The sequence below is a fragment of the Benincasa hispida genome, chromosome 8 (genome assembly GCF_027475165.1).
Source record: "Benincasa hispida cultivar pf3 chromosome 8, pf3_genome.v1.1, whole genome shotgun sequence".
In the NCBI taxonomy this organism is placed as follows: Eukaryota; Viridiplantae; Streptophyta; class Magnoliopsida; order Cucurbitales; family Cucurbitaceae; genus Benincasa; species Benincasa hispida.
In genome coordinates this window covers 28049672-28073838 of record NC_143485.1, presented here as the reverse complement: position 1 = coordinate 28073838, position 24167 = coordinate 28049672, and the positions used below count along the sequence as shown (strand labels likewise).

The 24167-nt window shown below is 33.2% G+C and overlaps 1 protein-coding gene across 1 annotated transcript; it reads right to left on the bottom strand.

The window, feature by feature from the left end:
- Positions 1-19732: 19732 nt before the first annotated feature.
- Positions 19733-23887, bottom strand: LOC120084238 (inositol-phosphate phosphatase). Its single transcript, XM_039040139.2, has 12 exons — positions 23176-23887; positions 22958-23013; positions 22817-22867; positions 22241-22321; positions 22039-22142; positions 21866-21950; positions 21490-21544; positions 21360-21403; positions 20601-20669; positions 20428-20528; positions 20300-20356; positions 19733-20067 (listed from the first exon to the last, which is right to left on the bottom strand). Exons 1-12 carry the CDS (start codon positions 23186-23188, stop codon positions 19977-19979), a joined length of 807 nt encoding a protein of 268 aa, XP_038896067.2. The 5' UTR covers positions 23189-23887; the 3' UTR covers positions 19733-19976.
- Between the last annotated feature and the right edge of the window lie 280 nt (positions 23888-24167).

The following is a 24167-nucleotide window of genomic DNA, read 5'->3' as shown; positions in this document are numbered from 1 at the left end:
CACATAATGTAATATATATATATATATATAGACCGTAAGGGGACATTTGGGGCACTGAGTTGGTTATTATAGTCAATGAGTTATAGTAGTGTTTGGGATGCACACTATTTTAGTTTGAGTTATTATAGTTTTTATTTGGGATGTAAATTTTTTTGTTTGGGTGAGAAACAGTAAACACAATAGCAAAGAAGAAAAGAGATAACAAGTGAAAAATAGTAAATATTGTAGTAAAGAGTGTTGTGTTTTGAAATAATATTTACTATACATAATTGTAGGTTATAAATAGTTGTACACATCACTATTATATCTAATGCCTTAAACATGGAGCGAACTATAATAACCAGTCCACCAACTTCTAGTTAGTGCCTCAGACGGCTCCTAAGTGTGCATTCATTCCTCTAAAATGTCGTTTCAAATTTTCAATAGCATCCGAGGGAACAATTCAAAACTGATGCATGCCTTTCATTTCATTAATCATTCATTTCTATTGTGTTTTAGGTTTCGTTTCTTATACAATAATTTTTTGTGCCTTTGTTTAAGGTTTTAGAGTTGCATCATTTTCTTTTTCCATTTGCATTAGCTTTTGGAAAACCAAAAAACCCAACCTCGGCCCATGGCAAAAAAGGAAAAAAACATAAAGATCAATATAAAAACAAGAAAAATAAGTTAACAAGAGCATAATTTAACAAATATAAAAAGTATGAGCTATCGACAAAGATGTCAGAAGTTTGAATCTTCCACTCGCAATTGTTGAATTAAAAACAAACAAAAGATTAAACAAAGAAAAATGGAACGACTGGCTTATATAAATTTAGTGTTGATGATCCAACATTATCGAAAAAAATCAAGAGACCTTACTAATGTTTATAAGATATGCGAGTTAGATACTCTCATTATTAATTTGGTTTGAGATAGAACCTCATGTTATTTAATATGATAGAGCCCACAAGTTTTGAAAAAGCGTTGAGTTGACTCGTCACACAAACACAGATGTTAAAAGGAAAGCATTGACAACAAATGTGCCAACAACAAGTAAACAGTTAAAGAGACGTAGAAGTTGATAACCCAATTCGATGAAATCCACCTAGTTTGGGGGGCAATGTGCTCGAAAAAGATAATCCACTAATATTAAAGAGTTAAGTAATTTACAACGCAGTACTTATCTGCAATACACGACTACTATAACAACTCATATAGAGCTCAACTCATTAATCACCTAAGCTCCCCTTAGATGTGAGACTTCCTCTCAAATGTACTTAGGCTCTCCCTAAGTTTGGTAATATTAGTGTTGAACACTTCGACTTCTGATAGTGTGTGAGACTCCTTTCAACGTTGTTATCTTCCCCTTAAGTCAGCAAACCCTTCACTAATGAATCTTAGGATCCTCATAAGATGAAGAACTCATTCTCTAAAGCTGAGTCTTAGGTTCTCTCTAAGACTGAGAATCTCTTCTCTTCAACTGTAACTTAGGCTTCCCCTAAGATAGAATAATCTTTACGTTCTTGAACGATTCACACAATGACGTTGCACATAACGAATGAAGAACTTGCATAGCGAAATGTAGTGAGCAAAGAGCAAGAACACCAAGATGAACAATTTGACCACAAATCAGAAAATGACTTGCTCGGTTGACAAAAGCGACAACCTAAATGATCAGTATAATTCTCTCTAAATAATCGAATCCAATAAAAGAAACAAATCCCCATTTGAAAAACATAAGTCGCGCCTCAATAAAGAAAAATATCAAACAAAATATTACACCTAGATATTTCCAAATAAGGAAAATATTCTACAGAAAAATACTCTGATGCCACAATAAGACTTTATTTGAGACATCTGCAGAAATTTCTGCCTTAGAAAAATATAAAGCAACTAAACAAATCTCCAACGAACTCTCCCTTTGACTGATATTTTTTTAAGGCAAAACAAACAACAAAGCACGTTAGCAAAAGATAAGAAGCTGAAGAACTAGCGAGCTGAATCAAACTAATTCTCCTCATTTTGTTTGATTAGCAAAACAGTTAAAGCCAACTTCAACAGAATCAGAAACCATGACTTTAGGAATGGTTGAAATCAGACAAAACAATATTTTCAACATAGAACTCTCTAGAAAAATAACAAACATTCAAGCACAACACTACCTTCAAGATTCTTCCATATAACATCAAACTTAACATAATTAACATCAGAAACATCACCAGCAGATCCAAAGATAGATGCAATGACATTTTCAGGGATCACAACATACAAATTAGCACAATTTGCACAAGGAAGGTTGATTTTCTCAATTAAGGCATACACACCAACAACTTTGGTTATGTGTTTCGAGTAGCAAACAACCCAAATCGGAATTTTCATTAGTGCTATAATTCCATTTTGCACAAGCTCAAGGTAGTCCTTAAGGCTTCATTAACACTCTTAGTTTCAATTGGAGATGTTAGACAAGTATTTTTAATCATCTGGAGATAGTCAACCCTATCCTTTTTTTTTTTGGTAGTCACTCATGCATCTAGAACACCAATTATGTCACTAGAGAGATGATTTTTACGAACTCTGCTAGATGAGTGCTTGTCACTAATTTCAGCCTGCTAAGAAACTGACTGGATATATTATACTAGAGTTTTAGTATTCATGTCAGATGACATGTCAGAGGAAATGTTAGGAACATCTGTATTGACAAGTGAAAGAACGCTGATAGCTTTTTCTTCCTCAGTTATGGAAACTAATTAATCATAAACATCATCAATCATAATATTGATGGATTCCATGACTCAGTGAGTTCATTTATTATAGACATGGTACGTTCGACTATTTGTGGAAAATCCAAGAAATATGCCTTCATCAAACCCCATTTCCGTCTGACTTCTCTATAAGCTAGAATGTAACACATACTGTTGAAGATATGAAAGTATTTAACATTTGGCTTTCTCCCCATCCAAATTTCATAATTTGTGCATGTCATTCCTAGACAAAGAGCAATTCAATTGAGAATATGACATGCAGTATTGAGAGCTTCAGCCTAGAACTGAAGAGGTAGATCTTTGACATATAATAAACACAAACCATCTCTTGGTGGATCCTATTTTTATGCTCAATCACACCATTTAGTTGGGAAGTAATAGGACCTGAAAACTCATGATGTCTTCCTTCAAAGGAACAAAATTTAACAAATGACATATTTTCAAATTCTTTGTCGTGGACATACGAATGCAAAGAATCTTCAAGTCTTTTTCTCTCTGAAGTTGAATACACAAAGTTTGACACATAGAAAAAGTGTCAGACTTTTCTCTAACAAATTGAATCCAAGTGTACCTCGAGAAGTCATCCACACACAAAAGGACATAGCGCTTCCCACCAAGACTTACAAATTGCATTGGAGCTCTAAGATCCATGTGCAGAAGCTCAAATACTCTGTCAGTGGTAGTTTGAGGAACCTACTTGTGAAAGGTTTTAATCTACTTTCTAGCTTGATAGTCCCCACAAATGAATTCGTGAACATCCTGAAAAGAGGGTAAACCAACTATAGCATTCTTTGCTAAAGAGTTTTTAACATATCTAATACTGACATGACTAAGACATTTATGCCACAACACAATTTTATTTTGTTTAGAAATGTTGCAAACAACATTAGTAACATTAGGAGACCAAAGATAACATCTATTAGATGAGTGCATATCTATCAAGAAAAGAGCTCTGACATCATCTGTAACAAGACATTTATCTTTAATGAAGTTAACATCCAATCCCTAATCACATAACTGACTTATACTGATAAGGTTAGTAATGAGCCCTTCAACCAGCATTACATCTTCTAATGGTGGGAGACTGGGATATTGCAGTTTCCCTTTTCCAATGATTTTTCTAGTAGCACCATCACCAAATGTCACTTGGCCAGATCTCACAAATTTGATATTTGTCACAAAAAGCTTCTCACAGTCATATGCCTAAAAGATCCATAGTCAAAGTACCAATAATCTTTTGTGAACAATTTACAAGATGTAAGTACTATATTGCATCTAACTCCTGCTTTTACATGTCACTCATGTTTTAGCATAGGGGCAAAGGGATTTCGAACATTACTTTTACTGACTTGTATAGAGGGTAACAAGATAAATTGTTATTAAAACCATATAATTTAAGACAATAAGGTCTAATGTGACCTTTCTAATCACAATGATGGCATATCCACACTTGGCATATTTTACAAACTTCGGAGAGGATGTCAGAATAGATGTTGAAGACACATGTGCTGACATTTACCTCTAATTACATCCACCAGTAATCTTTTGTTTTCCCTTAGAAATATACTGATCATTAACCCTTCTCTTTGTTTTAGAGTTTTCAAGACCTTTTAAATCACTAACTTTCTTCTCTTGAAGCAAGATAATTCGTACTTGAGTTCAACATATTTATGCATTTATACATAGATTCTAGCTCAGTCTTGGCTTGATTCAGCTCGTGTTTAAGTTAAAAAAACATTGGTCATCAGTCTATGATTGTTTGAAAGAAGCGATTTAATTATTTCTTTCTGAATATCCATGACTTTTACATCCTCTAAGCATTATTGGTATAAAGTACAATAAGAAGTTTCAATCGATTCATTGAGAATCATCATCTTCTTCATTACTATTAAACTTTTCTTGATTTCTGCCCCGATAAATATCCTCGAAAATGTTACTAACAAGGGCTTTAACATCTTCTTCAAATTCACTTGTATCCTCAAAGTCTTTATCAGACAAAGTTAACACATAATTCTTATTTTGTCAGTTTAGGTAATTTGGACATTCAGACTAATAATAACCATAACCTTCACATTTCCTGCACCAAAAGGATATTTTCAAATTGTTTTAGAATCTTGTTAAATTAATCATATAGCAAAGATATCGGTTTGCAAGAGATTCTTCTGATTCTACAAGTTTACCTTCAAACTGATCATTTACAAAGGATTAGAGGGCAATGTCTTGGTTTCTCTTGACACATTTCCTATCAAAATTCATCTCAAAAGTAAGTAGTGATCCCATGAGTTCCTCAAGTTTCATATTGACAATATCTTGAACTTCTTCTATAACAACTACTTTCATATCAAATCTCTTAGACAGAGATCTGAGAATTTTTCTAACCAGTTTCTCTTATGAGATCTTCTCATCTAAAGCAAAATATTCATTAGTAATATCAAGTAAGCGAACATTAAATTCAACAATTGTTTCATCTTCAAGCATTTTCAAACTTTCAAAATTAGTGGTAAACAATTGAAGTCTAGACATCTTGACTCTTGATGTTCCCTCATGAGCAACAACCAAAATATCCCAAGCTTCTATGGCAGAGAGACATGTGTTAATCAGAGAAAGATATTTCTGTCCACATCGTTAAAGATAGTATTAAGGGCATGAGAATTCTGTGTGGATGCTTTGTTCTTAACATCAGTCAAATCGACTTTAGGCTTAGGAGCGTTCCCAACATTAGGAACAATAATCTGAAGAGGAGTCCATCTAGTTGCCATTACTTTCGAAGTTGTATGATCAATAAACTTTAAAAAAGCTATCATTCTAGCCTTCCAATACAAGTAGTTTGTTCCATCTAGAATAGGGGCAAAGTGGTGGAGCTACCTTCTTCAATTCCATTTATGGCCGAAGAACCCGAGATAAAGGTGATCTACTATGATATCAATTGAAATTGTGCTAAAGTGGCTCATCACACAAACACAGATGTTAAAAGGAATGCACTTGTAACAAATGTAACAACAAAATACCAACAAGTAAACAATTAAAGAGACACAAAAGTTGATAACCCAGTTCAGTAAAATCCACCTGCGTCTGGGGGGAAATGTGCCCGGGAAAGATAATCCACTGGTATTATAGAGTTAGTAGTTTACTGAAGGAAATTGGAATCAGGATTTCCGTGAGCAGCGGAAGCAAGACTATTCCAAATTACAATCATGAATCAACAAATCATTTACAATCAACTTCAAACAAATGGTTATACAATTACAATGCAGAATTACAACATGAATAATACACATGAACAGAGAGTAAAACTCAACGCATATAGGTAGATGCGTCTCCACGTTTCGTTGCGTGACTGCTCGAACAACAGCGACCACGAACACTCGATCTACACAACCGCAACATCGTAACGAACACTGCACGAACACTTTATGCTCGTCCTCAATGATCGCCTCAGCACGAATGCTTCGTACTCGTCCTCAACGATCTCTTCGGTCACGAACTCCTCTGCAATACGAACGGCCTCCAAAAAACCTCGAGGTGTCGAGTTGAGTCTGACACCACCAATAAGGCGACCTTGGTATTCTCGGTGTGAGAATCCAGAAGGTGGGCTCTGTTCAGACTTGATATGAGGCAGACGAATGAAGGAAACAACGATTGCGTACACGACTGGGCAAGTGGGAGATGGTTGAGACCTATCGCATAGGTCGATGCCCAATCGTTTAGATAAAGCTATGCGATCGTCTAGCAAAAGCTATGTGATCGTTTAGCTTGGTCTGTCGCATACAGACTCTACACAATCTTTTATCTTGGACCAGCGATCGTCTAGTAAAGCTATGCGATCGTTTAGTAAATACTGCATGATCGTTTAGCTAGCACCTGCATGATTGTTTAGCTCGTCCAGCTGTCGTTTAGTAAATCTGTATTTACTTGACGACTTCCGTGAATTTCTATATGCCGAGAGAAAACTCAAAATCCTTTTTAAACTTTTGAAAAAACTTCTTTTGCAAAATAGAAAACTACTTTCTTTTTAAACTCACGGTTACCATGAACCACTAACCACCCACTATTTTGGTTATTTAAAAGAAAAAGTATTAATTATCTAATAATTAATATTATTATAAACATAAATGATAACCAACTTATCATACTATATTTATAACCTATAATTTTAATATTTCATCTCATGAAACATATAAACCATAGTTCTTTTTCTATTCCATGGTACTTAATATAAATCTCATTTACATCAATCCTCCACTAGATGTATCTTATACATCATACCGATTATATCATATATAATCAAAATACCTCTTGTCAATTTGAACATTTCAAATCAACACCAAGAACTGATCCTCAACAGAATCCAAGCTACCAAGGGGACCTCATGGACCTGTAGATCCGAAGCTCCAACGGTACGTGAATAACTGACTAAACTATTTAGTCACGGACCACCATCTATTAACTGTCAAGTACTCTACTAAAGACCGACAGCTGAACTCTCCTCACTTTAGATATATTATATGTCCATCTTAACCAATCAGCAGTGCGACAACCCTTCACAGATCGTTCATAAGTACAGCTGGGCTAATAACCGTTATGCCCCTGTAGTTACATCTGTCTCCTTAAGTACCACTGATCCCTCTATTGAACATAAGTCATAGTCCTACTATGACTGAGTCTTCTCTTTCAAAGAGAAGTTGTGGCCACTATGTTCAAGCCCCAGAATCAGCCCTTAAGGGAGCAATCTCTCTACTTATTCCTAAAGGAGTGAATTCCATCTTGTGGATTGAGTTCCCAACTCCCAGATCAGACAAGTCCCCAAAAAGGTAGGCATGTTGAGTTGCAATTTGGTCACTCTCACCCATACTAATCAAAGAACCACCCTCAAAGGCAGGAGTTCACAAAACACTCAGGATTGAGGTCGTGTCACCTATGGTCATTTAGGTGAGATGCAAGTCTCTAGTATCAACGACGTTATATACAGAGTCTAGTCATCTCATGGTCCAGGTCTTATACAAATTCTTTGTATAGGACACCCCGCTCCACATCTCTACATGAATGGTCAGGATCTACCATCTGTAGTAGTTTCCAATACTTACAAACCTCTACAAAGCGGGTCGTATCTGTAGTCTCACTAGGATCAGGCATCCCACCTTAATCCTTATACTACAGATTGATTTAGGTTATCTCTTAAGGCATGATTCACTTGTATATCACATATACATGCATAAGTTTACATAAGATAACCAAGGAGCTTTGTTTATTGGATATGAGTAAATGCAAGAATTAAATAATGCTTATTTTATTCATTGAACAATGTGTATCTTTATAAAACAACGAGACTCCGGGAAAATTAGGACATCAATCCCAACATTTACAACGTAATACTTAACTGTAATACACGACTACTACAGCGACTCACGTAGAACTCAATTCATTGATTACCTAGGCTTCCCCTAGATGTAAGATTCTCTCTCAAATGTACTTAGGCTCCCCCTAAGTTTGGTAATATTAGTGTTGAACACTTCAGCTTCCGACAGTGTGTGAAACTCCTCTTAACGTTATTATCTTCTCCTCAAGTTAGTGAACTCCCTTCACTAATGAATCTTAGGATCCTCCTAAGATGGATAACTAATTCTCCGAAGCTGAGTCTTAGGCTGCCCTAAGACAAAAAAAATCCTTCTTTTCAACTGTGCCTTAGGTTCCCCCTAAGACAGAATAATCTTTACGTTCTTAAACGATTCACCATGACGTTACATAGAACAGATGAAAAACTTGCACAACGAAATGTAGTGAGCAAAGAACAAGAACAACAAGATGAACAATTCAGCCACAAAACAGAAAATGACTTGCTCGATTAATAAAAGTGACGAGCCTAAATGATCGATATAATTCTCTTTAAATAATCAAATCCAAAAAAAGAAACAAATCCTCATTTGGAAAAGATAAGTTACGTCTCAATAAAGAAAGATATTGGATAAAATATTACACCCACATATTTCCAGATAAGGAAAATATTCTGTAGGAAGATACTCTGATGTCACAGTTAGATGTTAAGATTTTATTTGAGATATCTGCAGAAACCATTACCTTAGAAAAATATAAGTCAACTAAAGAAATCTCCAACAAGTTCAAATAGGCATTCAAACCGAACATACAATTGGAATCTAATTCAAGAATAGTGAACCTAAAGAGGCGGTTATGAGAATGATGAATCCAAAGATGCTTCATCTTGAGGAGACATATTGAGAAATAAGGACCCCACATTAAAAAATCAAGAGACCTCACAATAATATATGGGCTACTCCTCTCTTTATCACTTGATTTTGAGATGAAACTTCATGATGTCTAATATCCTTATAGGGCAGATGCAAATATAACAATAATTTGCAGATATAGCAAAATTTTTTAGGTCGAGCTCTCGGAGTTCATCGATGATAGAGACTATCAGTGATAGAATTCTATCAATGATAGAATCTATCAGTGAGTTCTTTAAAAATATTGTTATACACTTAATTATTAGTCTTAAAAGTGCTACCCCTTACAATCAAGGATCATATCCCTAGATATATATATTATATATATATATATATATATATATTATATATATATATATATAATATTAACAATATTTGTAGTAGTGGGAGATTGAACTTCCAACCTTTAGGATGGTGGGTCATGTCAATTACTACTGAATTAAGATCACATTGATCGATTCTATCCTTATATTAGTTCCGGTAAAAAGTAACAAATATAGGGAAAGAAAATTTCATATGAGTTGAATCATATAATCTACAATTTGATAAGAGATTGTATGCATTGGTTTTTAGGAGTAATTGGATGTTACCAATTCTGTTTTGTATTTTTTTTATCTCAGAAAATTTCCCTTGAAATGAAATGGGGTCTCTCTCCTTTTACATTTCTCTTACAAAGGTTCATGCTGTACACATTAATTAAAAAAAACTATAGAGTTGACTGCAAAGTTCACATGAATTTACAAAGTACAATGTTGACGTTGCTGTGTTTTAATTTTGAGCTCCAAAATAATGAATATATCCTTTATTAGAAGAGTCATATATGGACAGTTTCACAGAGCTTTTTCTTTTTCAGTAATCATTGTGAGAACAAAATTTTGATGCTTTGTGCATGGAGAAACTAATGGGCCCCCATCCTTGTGGGGCTTCTACTATTCATTTTAGATAGCACTTTTACGACTTATAATTAGGTATATAATAATATTTTAAATGAATAGTAAATATACTCATTTTCTCCAATCTTCTAATTTTTTATGATTTTTATTCCTATTATAATTAGGTATATAATAATATTTTAAATGAATAGTAAATATACTCATTTTCTCCAATCTTCTAATTTTTTATGATTTTTATTCCTATTATAATTTTGGTTGCAAATCACAACTTCAAATCAATGTCCCCTTATTCTAGAACTTTGATTTCACTATTTGGTTCCTACTAATTATATTTTTTTTTAATTATTTTGTTATCACTTTTTTTTATTGTGTTCATATTATATAACAAGGTTTTTTATCCGAATGTTTCGTTTACCCCTAGATAGTTATTAGTAGATCTTCCAACCTTTTCACAATTATAGTTCACTGCACTCTTTACCTCGTAAACTCGATAAAGCGGCTTGTTGGTTTTTCCATCATCCAATCCACAACAAATCGAGTGAAACCTAGCAAAAAAGAAGTGAACACTTTGTTGAGGAACAAAGCTTCGTGTTTGTTTTTCTTTAAACCTTGGGTTGGGTGGCCGGGTTAGCACCCCTCATCGCCTCTGTACCCGAAACAAATGTGTTGTGTCAATTCGAGAAGAATTAGTTCTCCCGATCCAGCTAGAGCAATAGGGATTTTCTTAGACATAAGCAAGAATGATGCTGATCATGTCTAGTCAGGTCTCGAGAGCGCGAGTGGAAGATAGATCTGGAATGTATGTCAAGAGCCAGCCAAAGACGAATGATAACCTAACAAATTCTTTTATATTCTCATGTTTTTTTTAAAGATTGTCTATTTTAGAATTGATTTTACATTTCTCAATGATAACCTAACATGGGATTATGTGATAGTGCTTCTCTCTTTAATTTTCTTGATTTTGGTTTTGATTCTTCTCCTTGATAGCTCGTGATGGATCCAGAACTCCATGTTATGAGAACAAATGTATGTAACCTTAGAATTTTAGTCTACAAATTTTTAGATTTGGGTCTATATATAGTCCTTAAATTTAAAGAGTTGACTAATAAGTCCATGAATTATTTATTTGTGTCATATTGATCCCTAAAGTATCAATTTATGTAACTTACATATTCAAAATATGAAGAAAAAACAAATTTTTTATTAGACATTAAATTTAAATTTGTGCTTAATAAACACAATTGTTTGTTTTTTTTTTTTTTTTTTTTAAAGAATATGTCTATTAACTACAAATTTGAGAATTAGACACAAAGCAATTTTTTTCTCATTAAATAATTAATTTTAATATTTCTATATTCTATTAGATATAAAATTAAAAGTTTATAGATCTAGACATTATTTTTAAGAGACGTAGTAGAGTCATAATTGAGAGTTTATGGATTTATTAATCACAATTTTCAATGTTTAAGGATTAAACTTGTAATTTAACATCCATATAAATGCAATTTTAAATATAGATATATGATATCTAAATTAAGCAATACTAATTACAAAATTATTATAAATTTCTATAAAATTATTCACCTACATATTTACACAAAAAATAATTTAATCAATTTTTGTAAAATAATTTAATAAAGATCTTTTTTCTTTTTTTTTTCTTTTTTTTTTTAATATCCGTTGTGAGGAAAAATTAAAATGGAGTTTAATTTTCTTAACTTGTTTCAAGTGTGCTAAAAATCAAAATTATATACGAAAATATATGTTGGAAATCGAAACAATTAAAATTAAAATGTAAAGAAAAACCCAAAAAGAAATGCCCGGACTAGGATTTCAACTTTGACCGGCTAAGCCCGTTTCCAAAATTTGAAGGCCCGTCCGACCACTGAAGGATGCTCAAAGTGAAAACTAAAGTATAAAATAAAATAACTTGTTTAATAAAGATCAATATACAAATATGTATAACGTCACCATTTGAAGATCAATTCATCCCTTGATGTGAATATATTAGTGATAGTAAAATATAGAATTCTATATAAAAATATAAGTCTATCAATGGTTATCACCGATAGACTCCTATTATGTATTAGTCATTAATAAATAATAAATTGAAATAAAAAAAAAAAATCTACTTCACTTATTTATCATGAACTTCTTTAGTCCTATCTTTTAGATCATTTTCTTTTCATCCTTATCGATTTCTTCATCATTCTTTTCTTCACACTTTTATTCGTATACCCAAAAAAAAAAAAAAAAACATTATACCCATTATGGAATAATTGCAATAGACTTTATCATTGATAGAATTTATTATTGGTGATAGAAAACTATCACAATTCTGAGTTTATCAGAGATAGAAGTCTACTACTGATAAACTTGACGTAACATTTTAGACATTTTTTATGAGATAGATGTAAATTATGTTATATTTGCAAGTTCTTTACGTTGTATATATCTACTATTATTTTAGACCTAATTGTTATATTTGCAATTGCTCTATCTTCTCAATCCCCATGTGCTTTGGTTTCCTTGTTTTATATCATTTATTCTTCGATGAGGAATATCATGCCGTGGTTGATGTTCTGCATTAGCCTGGGATTTGGTGGTTTCCTTTTGTATTGGGGAAGTTTTGTTGTTTCCGAGGAGAAAGTGTTTTTATTTATCCTCAACTTCTCCCGTCAGTGATTTTGTTTTTTTCCTTGTAGAAGGTGAAAATTTTCCGAGATGGTCACGTTATTTGTTTGGAAGGTCTACTATAGAAGAGTTAACACCTTAGATAGAATGTTGACAAAGGTGCTCAATTTGGTGGAGAGTTGGGTGTGGTATTTAGACGAATGAAGACAGATAGAATGTTGAGAAAGGCTTCTCTATATGTGATTCTAGGTAGATATGTATGACTTCACTATTGTTTAGAGAGTGAGTTTTGATTTCATGATTATATAATAAAACTCTAATATTGTATTAAACAATAAATATCAAGATCTTAGAATTAGATGATTCACGATAATATTAGTTAGAATGACATACCTTGATCCATGATAATGGTCTTCTAAGGAATTGTATTTCTCTCTCTTGGCCTTCCTTCAGAATAGGGTTAGTAGAATAGGGCCTCCGTGTGCCCCATCCTGATCGGGGTGGAGAATCCTCAGTTTGACCGGGGATGGGATCAAATTAGGGACCTTTTTAGGGTCCCTGTCCGTGAACAGTCCCGCCCCGATCCCGATTCTGACCCTAATCTCGATTCGATTATATATATATATCTATATATCTAACTTTTTACATTAAGTCCAATTTTTAAATTAGTCCATTCTAGCCCAACTAAAGTGTCCAAGCCCAAACTCAACCCTAATTTAGCATATTAGGTATTAACACAGAAATCTCTGCAGAGAATTAACAGGGGAATACCCGCGGGGATTAACAGGGCAAATGGGGAATGGGTACCCGTGGGGACCTATTTCTCCAACGGGGAATCCCCGCCCTACCCCCACCATCAACAGAGGATCCCCGTAGGAATTAAAAGGGCAAATGAGAAATGGGTCCCCATGGGGACCTGTTTCCCCAACGGGGAATCCTTGCCCCTATTCCCATCTTTAAATGGCAGGGATGAGAGTAAATTCCCCCATGGGGGACGAGCACAGGGAACCCTCCCCCCTTCCCGCCTCGCCTCAACCCTGTTGCCAACCCTACTTTAGAACTTAATTAGGTTTCTTGATGAGGAGAAAAGAACTACTTAATGAGGCAGAGAGAGGACCAATCCCTAGGGTTATCTTTATATAGACACCTCTCATCAAGGTATTAAATTAAAGAATTATCTTTTGATTAATTTAGGAATTATTTTTTACTTAATTGGTCCAATAAAATAATAGGCCTAAAAGATAAAACAGTAGACAATGCAGATGAACCACTTTAATAATAATATTAAATTTAAAATAAATCTAACATTCTCCCACTTGGCTCTTTTGACATTATTTACCATAAATGTTCATAAACATAATGCGCAGAGAAGATAAAATTATTATCTTCATATCATGATATCAATGTCAAGTCAAAGAAACTACTAAAGGATCATGACGGTCATACATCATTCATTGACATACTCCCTTCCATGTATCGCATAAATAGTTCTTCATCTAACACGATCTATAATAAAAATAATCAACAATGGTCCAACAATAAGTATATTTATTAAAGACAATGTCCTGTTTAATTTATATAATTCATTTATGTATATACAAATCATAAGAAACGGGATTGTAAGATAAAATCAGAAACAATAAATAAATGAGCTCAGAGTGTCAAATAACATAATCATAACATCAACAATGGTATCCACTAATTTCCATACGTTCGACATGTTCATTAAATGTCTTTGGTGGAAATCCTTTAGTTGGTGGATCCGCAAGCATAAGTTTCGTGCTAATGTGTTCAATTGACACTCTTTGTTTTTGAACATCTTCTTTAATGAAAAAGTATTTTAATCATTTACTGAGCCCCTTTTAAGTACTTGACATTCTATAAAAGAAGATTGTTATAGAATTATCACAATAATTTTTCAGCGGCTTGCAATACCGTCGACTATTCCAAGTCCTGAAATAAAGTTCTACAACTATAAACCATTAACTGTAGCCATAAAGTATGCTACAAATTTAACTTTCATAGTGGATGCAACGACGATAAATTACTTCACACTCTTCCATGAAATTGCTCATCCACATAATAGAAACAAATAGCCAAATGTGGATTTTTCATGTATCCACAAGCCTGCCGAAATTTGAATATGAATATTCAATCACCTCAAGATGATCAGATCCTTTATAAGTAAGCATAAAATATTTCATTCTTTATAAACACCTTAACACTTTCTTTATAACTTTCTAAAGATTCATTCCTAAATTACTTTGATACCTACCCAGCATACTGACAATAAAATGACGTCTGATCTTGTACAAATTTGTGCATACATTAAATTATTGATAATAGAAGCATAAAGAATGATTTCCGTTTGATTTTGTTCCAATTCATCATTTGGACATTGCATGAGACTATACTTGTCTCCTTTTTAAATTGGAACTATCTTTGAAGAGCATTTATCCATTTTAAATATTTCTAAAATTTTATTAATATATACTTTTTGAGACAACCCTAGCCATTCATGTGCTCAATCACGGAATATTTCAATTCCAATCGCATAGGATGCCCCTCTCATATCTTTTATTTCAAAGTTCTTAGAGAGAAATTCGCTTTGGTTTGACATAATAAACCAAAATCATTAGTAGTCAGTAAGATGTCATCAACATAGACAATAAAAATTACAAACTAACTCCCATTGATTTTTAGATATATCCATCGATCAGTGACATTTTCTTTAAATGTAAAAGATGTGATGGTATTATTAAACTTAAGATACCATTGTCGAGAAGCTTATTTAATTCGGTATATTGACCTCTTTAGCTTACACACTATATGTTCCTTTCTTTCAATAAAAAAAAACCTTCTGGTTGATCCATGAACACTTCTTCATCTAAACTCTCATTTAGAAAAGTAATTTTCACATTTATTTGATAATGTTCTAAGTTAATGAGCAACTTAAAGCCATAATAATTCTTAATGTATCCTTTAAGAGACTAAGTCAATACCATCTTTATGAGTATGATCTTTGGCAACAAAACTAACCTTGTATCATTCAATATTGCCATTTGAGTCAAGTTTGGTCTTAAAGATCTATTTATATCCAACTCTTCTACTTCCTTTGAGCAATTCCACAATGTCCTAAATCTCATTGTAATCCAATGATTTTAACTCTACTTTCATGGCATCTAATCATTATCATTACTTGAGCTAAATTTTGATTTACGCAAATAAACCATATAATCAGTAGAAATAGTTGATCTTCTTAATTCTATTTCTCGTGGTTCCTTAATTATATGTTCATTCATTATGATATCATTATGTGGTGTTTAATCGTTAATTTGTTCTTCTTGTGGATTGTTAATAAAGTCAACAACCACAGGAATAACAACTTGAGAAGGAGTTATAGATGAAGGAATTTTCACCCCAACTTCTTGAATTTCCACTTTACGTGGTTTTAAACTCCCACTAGTTTTACTATTTTCAATGAACCTTGGATTTTCAATTTCAACTATTCTCGTATTGTGGCTAGGACAATTAAATCTATACTCTTTTAATTTATTTGGCAAACCAATGAAAAATCACTGGTTGTTCTTTAACCCAGCTTCTTTTTGTGTGGATTATAAATTCATACTTATGCTTGGCAACCTCATACATGCAGGTACCTTAAATTGAGTTTCCTTCTTGTCCATAGTTCAAAAGGTGTCTTTGGAACTGACTTACTATTAAACCCTATTTAATAAGTATTGAGTGGTTCTTAATGCATATATCCACAAAGATATGGGTAAAGATGAATTTAATCAACATACTCCTAACCATGTTCATTAATATACGATTATGCTTTTCTACAACACCATTTTTTTTGTTATGGTGTTCTTGGCATTGTGTAATGAGAACATATACCATGAATGTCAGTCTTCGAGCCTATAGTTGTTCGGTTCCAGTAAGAGATTTAAACAACAAATTCTAAAAAGAAATATGAGCTCCTTGAAGATGATAATGAAGGGTGGATAGTTGTAACTCGTCAAAAAAGAAGACAACCAAACTCCACCCAAAAAGAGTCGTGTTCCTATCGAAGCTATAGAAAAAGGAACAAGACTCATAAAAAGAAAGACAAAAAGATGACATAGAAGCCTAAGCCTGCTAAGAAAGAAGACAAGGACTTCCCTCAATTCCGATGGCCGACAACTTTGGCAGAATTTCTCCCAAGAAGCTTTCTCAATAATCATCCAGAGAAAATATCAAAAGTTATTGCATGTTACACTATCGGCATAGTGGAAGTCGACAACAATCATATAACTGTCGAAGAAATCAACAACTCAGAAGAAATGAAGCAAAAAACTTCTATCTTCGATCTTATTAAGCCTTCAAGTGCTCGATCTTCAGTCTTTCAAAGACTGAGTATGGCCATGGTAGGAGAAGAAGGTCAATGTCCAACAACTACTTTTACTCGAACTTTAGCCTTCAAAAGGCTAAGTATATCCACATTAAAGAAAGATCAACCTTCAGCATCTGCTTTTAATCATCTCATGATAACAAGCGATCAACATAAAGGAAGGATGAAAATCTTGAAGGCAACATCATTCCATGAAGAAAACAACAACGAAAAGATTTATAGTGGTGTCCCTTCACGCATGAAGAGGAAATTTTCTATTGATATAAGTACAGAAGGTTTCTTGATAGTGAAGCCAAAACTCATCATATTGACGAATCCTACAGCTGAAGAGGATGATCAAAACCATGATGAAATAAGAGCTTCTGAAGTTTAAATGAAGAAGCTCCTCATCGCAAGAGTCTAAACTGCATGATGCTCCTGGCCCGCATGAGCTTAAAATGTGAACATAGGGAACTTAGAAAAATTTAAGTTTAGTCACGCATAAAAAAAAAAACATTCTTTTTGAACTACATTATGACTTGATCCCTATCATTATGAAGAATACGTAGGCAGCTTGAAAGAAACTTCAAGTTCAGTCCAGTTAAAAAAAACTTGAACTACGTCATGATTTGATCTCTTTCTTTAAAGGTATGAGTGCGAAATTTAAGTTTAGTTCATCAAAAAGTGTACCACAACCATCTAAGTATGATACTACAAGATTGATGTTGATCGTCCCCGTAAAAGAATGACACTCCAGATTGAAGATGTTCATCCCTATTGGGGGCAACACAATGGATTGAAGAAGTTCATCCCTCGTAAGGAGATAGCACAGTAAATAAAAGGCACACACACTTAGAATGTACTTCGCTTCCTCTTCGAAATCAAATTTGGATGCTCTTCTATCTTCAAGTTCAAAGGTTTCATCGATGCTTCATCTTCATACTCAAGTCTGGATGCTTTGCAATGCCATCTTCATGCTCAAAGTCGCAAAGTTGAGCTCAATGTAAAGATTCATTTGTGCTTCGTCAAACTCAATTGTGGATGATTCGTCGAGACTTCAAGCTCAAGTGCGGAGGATTCGCCGATGCTTCGTTAAGCTCAAATGCGGAGGATTCGTCGATATTTCAAATTCAAATTAAATTAGGGATGAAATTTGGATTTCATTTTAAATTCAAATTTTTTAGGTTTCATCTCTAAGTCAAATTAATTTGATAAGAAATCTGAATTTTCCTTTTTGTTAGAAAAAAAAACAGAAAATTTGAAAATTCCTACGTTTTATCTCTCCAAATAAAATCAAATATGAGATAAATGTTGAGATTTTTCAGAAATTAAAATTTTGGTCGTCCCCTATTACAAATTTTAGTTAAACTCGTCACTAAACTCACGGTTTAATTAAATTGGGAGCATCGAAGTCAAGATCGAATTACTTACATCTTAATGTCGGCTTTATCTTTTTCAAGATTCATCCACCCACATCTGCGCATAAATCTCGAAAAGGGGCATTTGTTGGAGGAGAAATTTTGGACCAACCACGGACCGCCACGTCATTTGCTAAATTAATGACGAAATTCCGAAATCGTCAAATTTGTGACCAATTAAGAGTTGACATATGTCTCAAATTAAAATTGAGGACAAATTCTGTGTTTTCGTCGCAGACGTCGATTGAGTAAAATTAATTTCGACCAATTTGACGTTATAATTTGAGCGTTGGCCCAATTATGCCCAAATATGGCCTTAATGTGGACCTAAAACGCCAAAAATGCCTAAGCCCAGTTAATTAGGCCTAAAAACCAGGCTCAAGTCCAATTAATTAAGTCCAAATGTCAGGTTCAAGTCCAGTTAAATTAGGCTCAAAGGTCAAGCCCATGGGCCAATCAAGGCTAGGCCCAAGCCCATGAGTGAGCTCTATAAATAGAGAATCTCTCCTCGTTTGCAAAGGTCAGCAATTCTATATTCCAGAGAGCTTATAAAAAATTCTGATTGTAGACTCCTTGACTCCTGAAGCTGACAACTAAGTCCTTTGAAAATACAAGCATCCTAGAAACTAAAGTCTTGAAGATGCAAATATTTTGAAAACTGAAATCGAGCCTAGAGAGAATTCAAGAACGTTTGTTGTCTTTCTTCTTCAAGTCAAACACATCTACCCAACCGAGAGAGAATCAGAGAGTCAAGCACTAGAGATCAAATCACATCACATCAAATTAACATCAACATCAACACCAACTTAAGTTCAACACCACGAAACAAGTTTCTCCAGAAGCCTCGTGTGAACACTAATCCTCCAAGAAGATCAACAGGCCCAAAGACCGATCATCCAAGAAGATCAACAAGCTCAAAGGCCGATCATATAAGAAGATCATCAAGCCCAAAAGTCGATTATCCAAGAAGATCAACAAGTCCAAAGACCGATCATCCAAGAAGATCAACAAGCCTAAAGGCCGATCGTTCAAGAAGATCAATCAGCTTAAAAATTATAATTTATTTTGAAAACATCAAAATACTATGTATTAGAGATTTTACTCACTTTCCACAAAATTAATACAAATACAAAGTTTAAGTTTCACGAAATAAATTTCTCTTCAAATCTTGTGCGAACACATGGTATGTTATTTATACAACTAATATAATATATATATAATATATTAGTCGACTAATACAAAAATAAAATACAGGTTTGATGTACCAAATAGAAAGTATATTAATTGTATAATTGACATGAAATATTAGATACAACATTTGTATAACTAATATAATTAACTTAATATTTTATATATTAATTGATTGATATAACAAATTTAAGTAGATCGCGAGAAAAGTGAAGAATGTGAGTTCCGAAACTTGTGAGGTAAAATCTTTCCTGACAAACATTCAAGATCTTTTTCTATTATGCATATATTAGAAAAGTTGTGTTGTATATTCTTCTCACATGTGGATAATCATCAAGATTACAGTGATATTACATCCACCCTATTGCTACTTGAACTGTATTCTGGTAACACTTGAATAGAAGAAATAACAAACAAAAATTAAAAGGAAAAAAAAGGGGGAATTCCAACATATAAAAGTTCAAGATCTCACGAATTAAGTCATTGCATTCTTACAGCTTCAAAACCTCAACAAATGCATCTCTTATAAGAGGGTTAGAAGCTGCCACTCTCTGAGATGTTATGTCAAAATCCTTGCCAGAGCTGCCATAAGAATTCATTATCCATCAAAACCAAGTTTCTAATTTTCCTAGCTTTATTTGTCTCATTTAGCATTAATAAGACTAGCCACAAAACAACTCTATTTAAACGAGCATCAACCGATCGATAAAAACAGTTTTTAATATCTTTTTGCATTTCAGTTAGAAAATTGTATGCTCAGTCGAGTAGTGTTCAAATAATTAAATAAGACTGGAATCAAGTTCTTGCTACTTACGGATCAAACACGAGTCCACCAGCTTCTGTGACAATCACGGCACCGCCAGTGACATCCCTGAAAAATTAGTGAAATGATGTAAATGTGATGTTTTAGAGAGCAATGGACAGATAGTCTATATATCATACCAGGGACCTCCAAAACCGGTTTCGAAAAATATATCGATCCTTCCACAGGCTACCCCACAGAGGTTCAGTGCACAGGAACCACTCATCCGGACTGACCTCACCTATAAGAAAAAAGACATTGACATAAATGTGGAAATCACAGAATGTTGTAGGGAACAGAATTAAGTAATTACCTTCAAAAGTAAACGATTAATTCTATCTGTGGTAGCATCTACAGTCAACTTGTCACGTTTGGTTCCTACCTGTACATCCATTGTGATCGACTTTTATTTTGTCAAAAGTCTAAGATTGGCAAGTCATAGACAAAATTATTCGATATGATATATATTCAACATTAACATTGGCAGGAAAGATATTTCTATTCATTATTTATAAAAGTTGCCTATCTTAGTATATATAAACTGAAGAAAATCGTTACTTGACGTAGTAATCAAGAGCAGCATTTGAATTGTGTTTTTCCCTACACGGTCTCAGGTGGACAAAATTAAGAAAGGCATGGTGAAGGATTTCAGGGATGGGAAACTCAAGGAGTTAGAAATTGCCAATGAGAAGACACTTAAAAGAGGACTTTTTACAGGATTAAGAAAATCCTTCTATAATCTACAGTGTTAGAACATGGTTTTATCCATTGTCATTCTCAACTTCAAGCTACTTATAAGACAAGCATTTGACCCAAAGATAATCCATAATAGAATATAAATGTACATATCAAGAAGAGAGTTGAGGGCAAACTAAGTAGAAATGTAAATATAGAGAAGGATATGGTGTCAGAATCTATTCAGAATGTTGAACACAAAATGGCAAGATAAAAAAGTGGCTGCAAGGCCCACGACAGTCTCACGATCAGTCAAAGAGACGACCCATGTTGGTTTTCTTTCCAAAAAATAGTATGCAAAGACCATTGACTCATTTAATCCTTTTTAACAAGCTACCTCTGTTGCAAGAAGAGACTTCAACAATTCATCTTGAGAGGATACTGTAAAATGAGAAATAGAAGCATTTAGATAAATGAATAATATAAACTTCCAATGTTTCAGAGAAGTTGAAGTACCACATACTCACCTTTTATCGGCCTACCATTAAGAAAGGCACCTTTTCCACGAATTCCAGTAAAAAGCTACAGACCATGCAAACAAACTAATACAATTGGCTCAGAAAGAAATGGATAAATAAAACATGGTAACAGGCTCCTAGAAGATGACAAAGATATTTCACTTATTTTACCATAAAAACGTCAACTTGATCATATCCAAACCACCAGTACTTACATGCTGAACAGAACTGATCACTTAATCAAATGGTTATGAAAAACTATGCAACTTTGTATCCCTAATATAAGATTATCGCAAAGCTGAATTTAGCCACACAAATGTAGCAACCAGATGTCTGGACTAGTATCTAACATAGTATCCTGTTATTAAAATAATGTGGTTTTCACCTCATCGATAATTGGATTGTAGACAACTCCAACTGTGGGAACTTTTCCAATGGTCAGACCAATAGAAACACACACAAAAGGGAACCTAAAATTGTCATGTTATGAAATTAATGTTAGCTAAAGTTACAGATACATAAAGGAAAGCAACCTAAATTACAGGCATGGATGGGTACCCATGAACAAAGTTAGTTGTTCCATCAAGAGGATCAACAATCCACGTTGGTTCATCAGTTAACTCAGTATGACCATGAGCAGCAGTTGTTTCTTCCCCAATGAACTGAGATAGCCAGTTAGTATTAATTCAGAAGTTGGAGGAAAGGTCTAGATTTTCTTCATAAAATAATGGGTAACTTGAAATGAGTTAAAGAAGGAGACCTTATGTGAGGGATAATGCTCCTTGAGATAATTAAATATCAAATCTTCACAAGCCTTGTCAGTTTCTGTGACCAAATCAACCTACAATCCATGTCAATATTAAGAAAAAGTTAGAAATGTAGTCATGGGGCAGAAATCACTCCCAAACGTTTCAAAAGAAGCATGCTACTTCACATTGTGAATACTAAAGTCATCTTAATAGTATAGTTAAGAATGTAATCAGTACTCAAATTCAGCTCGATTTCTACCCATTTCCCCTGTTCATCATAATACCATTCAGATATCTCACAGCATTCCAAAGAAATTTTGATTTCGAATAACATTTCAATAAATGAGAGAGCTCAAGAACAAATAATTTCCTCATAACTTCAACCATTGTCAAAATTTAATAACCAATCACTTTCTCCACAGCTTGAATCAGAGTGAAAACCTTCAGAAACAAGAATTTGCATACAGTTCTACAATCCAGTCAAGAAAATAAAATTACAAAGATTCACAACAAAGCATTTTCTTCAGTACATTAAGAAATTTTGACCCAAAAAAAAAAAACAAGAGTGAAGGCAGTGGATTGATTACCTGGCCTTTGTGCTCTATGTGCTTTGTCTGATAGAATCCTTTCCGAATTATCTGAGGATCACCACAAAATCAAATGGAATTGAAGGAATCATCAGGATATTGAATGAAGCAAATGAAATAAAACCAAAAAAAGAAGAAAACCTCTCCAGCTTTCTTCGCGGCATCTACTGCAGTTGCAAGGAGCTCCTCGAGAGAGACTAAAAACAAAATCAATCAAACAACATTTGCAGAAAATTAATGAACAAATTAATTCAACCCATCATCTCAAATGGAAAATTGGAGAGCATTAATGAATCAACGAGTAAGTAACAATTAGATGGAGGAGTAATTAGAGCAAAATTGGGAAAATGGGTTCATACCATTTTCCGCCATTATAGCTTCTTTTTGTCTTCCCAAGAAAGTTAGGGGGAGAGAGGATCAGATACAGGTGATTCGATCAAGCAGAAGACAGAAGAAATATGTGAAGGAGAAAACTAACTGTTTTTTAATATTTTTCTAATTTATACAATGATAAATTATTTACAGAAATGGTTGAAAAAAAAAATTAATAAATACTATATATATTGATAGATTTTTATCTGCGTCTATTATAACATAGTATCAATGATTAATTTCTATTACTGATAACTTTTTTTATCATTGATATTTATATAAGTTTCTGTCAAAGAAGATTAAATTTTATTATTTTGTATAAATAGTTTTTCTTATTTTTTATTTTTAAAAAATTTCAAAAAAAAAAACTATTTTAAATGAAAAAAATACAAAAAATATTTTTAAATATATTAAAATGAAAAAATGAAAACGTTTATCTTTTCCTATATTTATAAATATATTGGTTATTTTGATATATATGAAAAGAGCATTGTGTAATTATTTTTAAAAATTGGAATGGTAATGACTTTTTAATACTAAGCATACCTTGAACTAGAAAAAAAGAATACTAAGCATGCCTTTATCTAATTTAATATAATTTAAGTTTTGAAAATTATATTAAATGAAAAGGTTCTAAAAAATCTTATCAGAAACAAATCAATTCTATTTTATAAATTTGACTAAATTTCAAAAACTACTATTATAAATTAAATACAAAAAAAGAAATAAATAACTTTTGAAATCCAAGAATGTGAACTCTACAGGGAATGTTGTGGAGGGTGTCTAAGAATATGCCAAAAAGATGCTCTCATGTCCCAATTTACTTTTTGGTTTCATTTCCTCCTGATTTCACTTTCCAATTTCAACAGAATAGGAATCGTATAGAATAAATGAGTGGATTGCTTTGGAGAATTATTGAGGAAACAGTACAATAAGAAGAGATTCAACACGTGTGGTTTGCATTTTTTTTTTTTTTATA

What these genes read in the sequence shown, in the direction of transcription:
- LOC120084238 (XM_039040139.2), bottom strand. An exon ending in CCGCGAAGAAAGCTGGAGAG is followed by an intron (nt 22,868 to 22,957) that starts GTTTTCTTCTTT and finishes GGTGATCCTCAG; the next exon opens with ATAATTCGGAAAGGATTCTA. An exon ending in TTAATCGTTTACTTTTGAAG is followed by an intron (nt 20,529 to 20,600) that starts GTAATTACTTAA and finishes TTTTTCTTATAG; the next exon opens with GTGAGGTCAGTCCGGATGAG.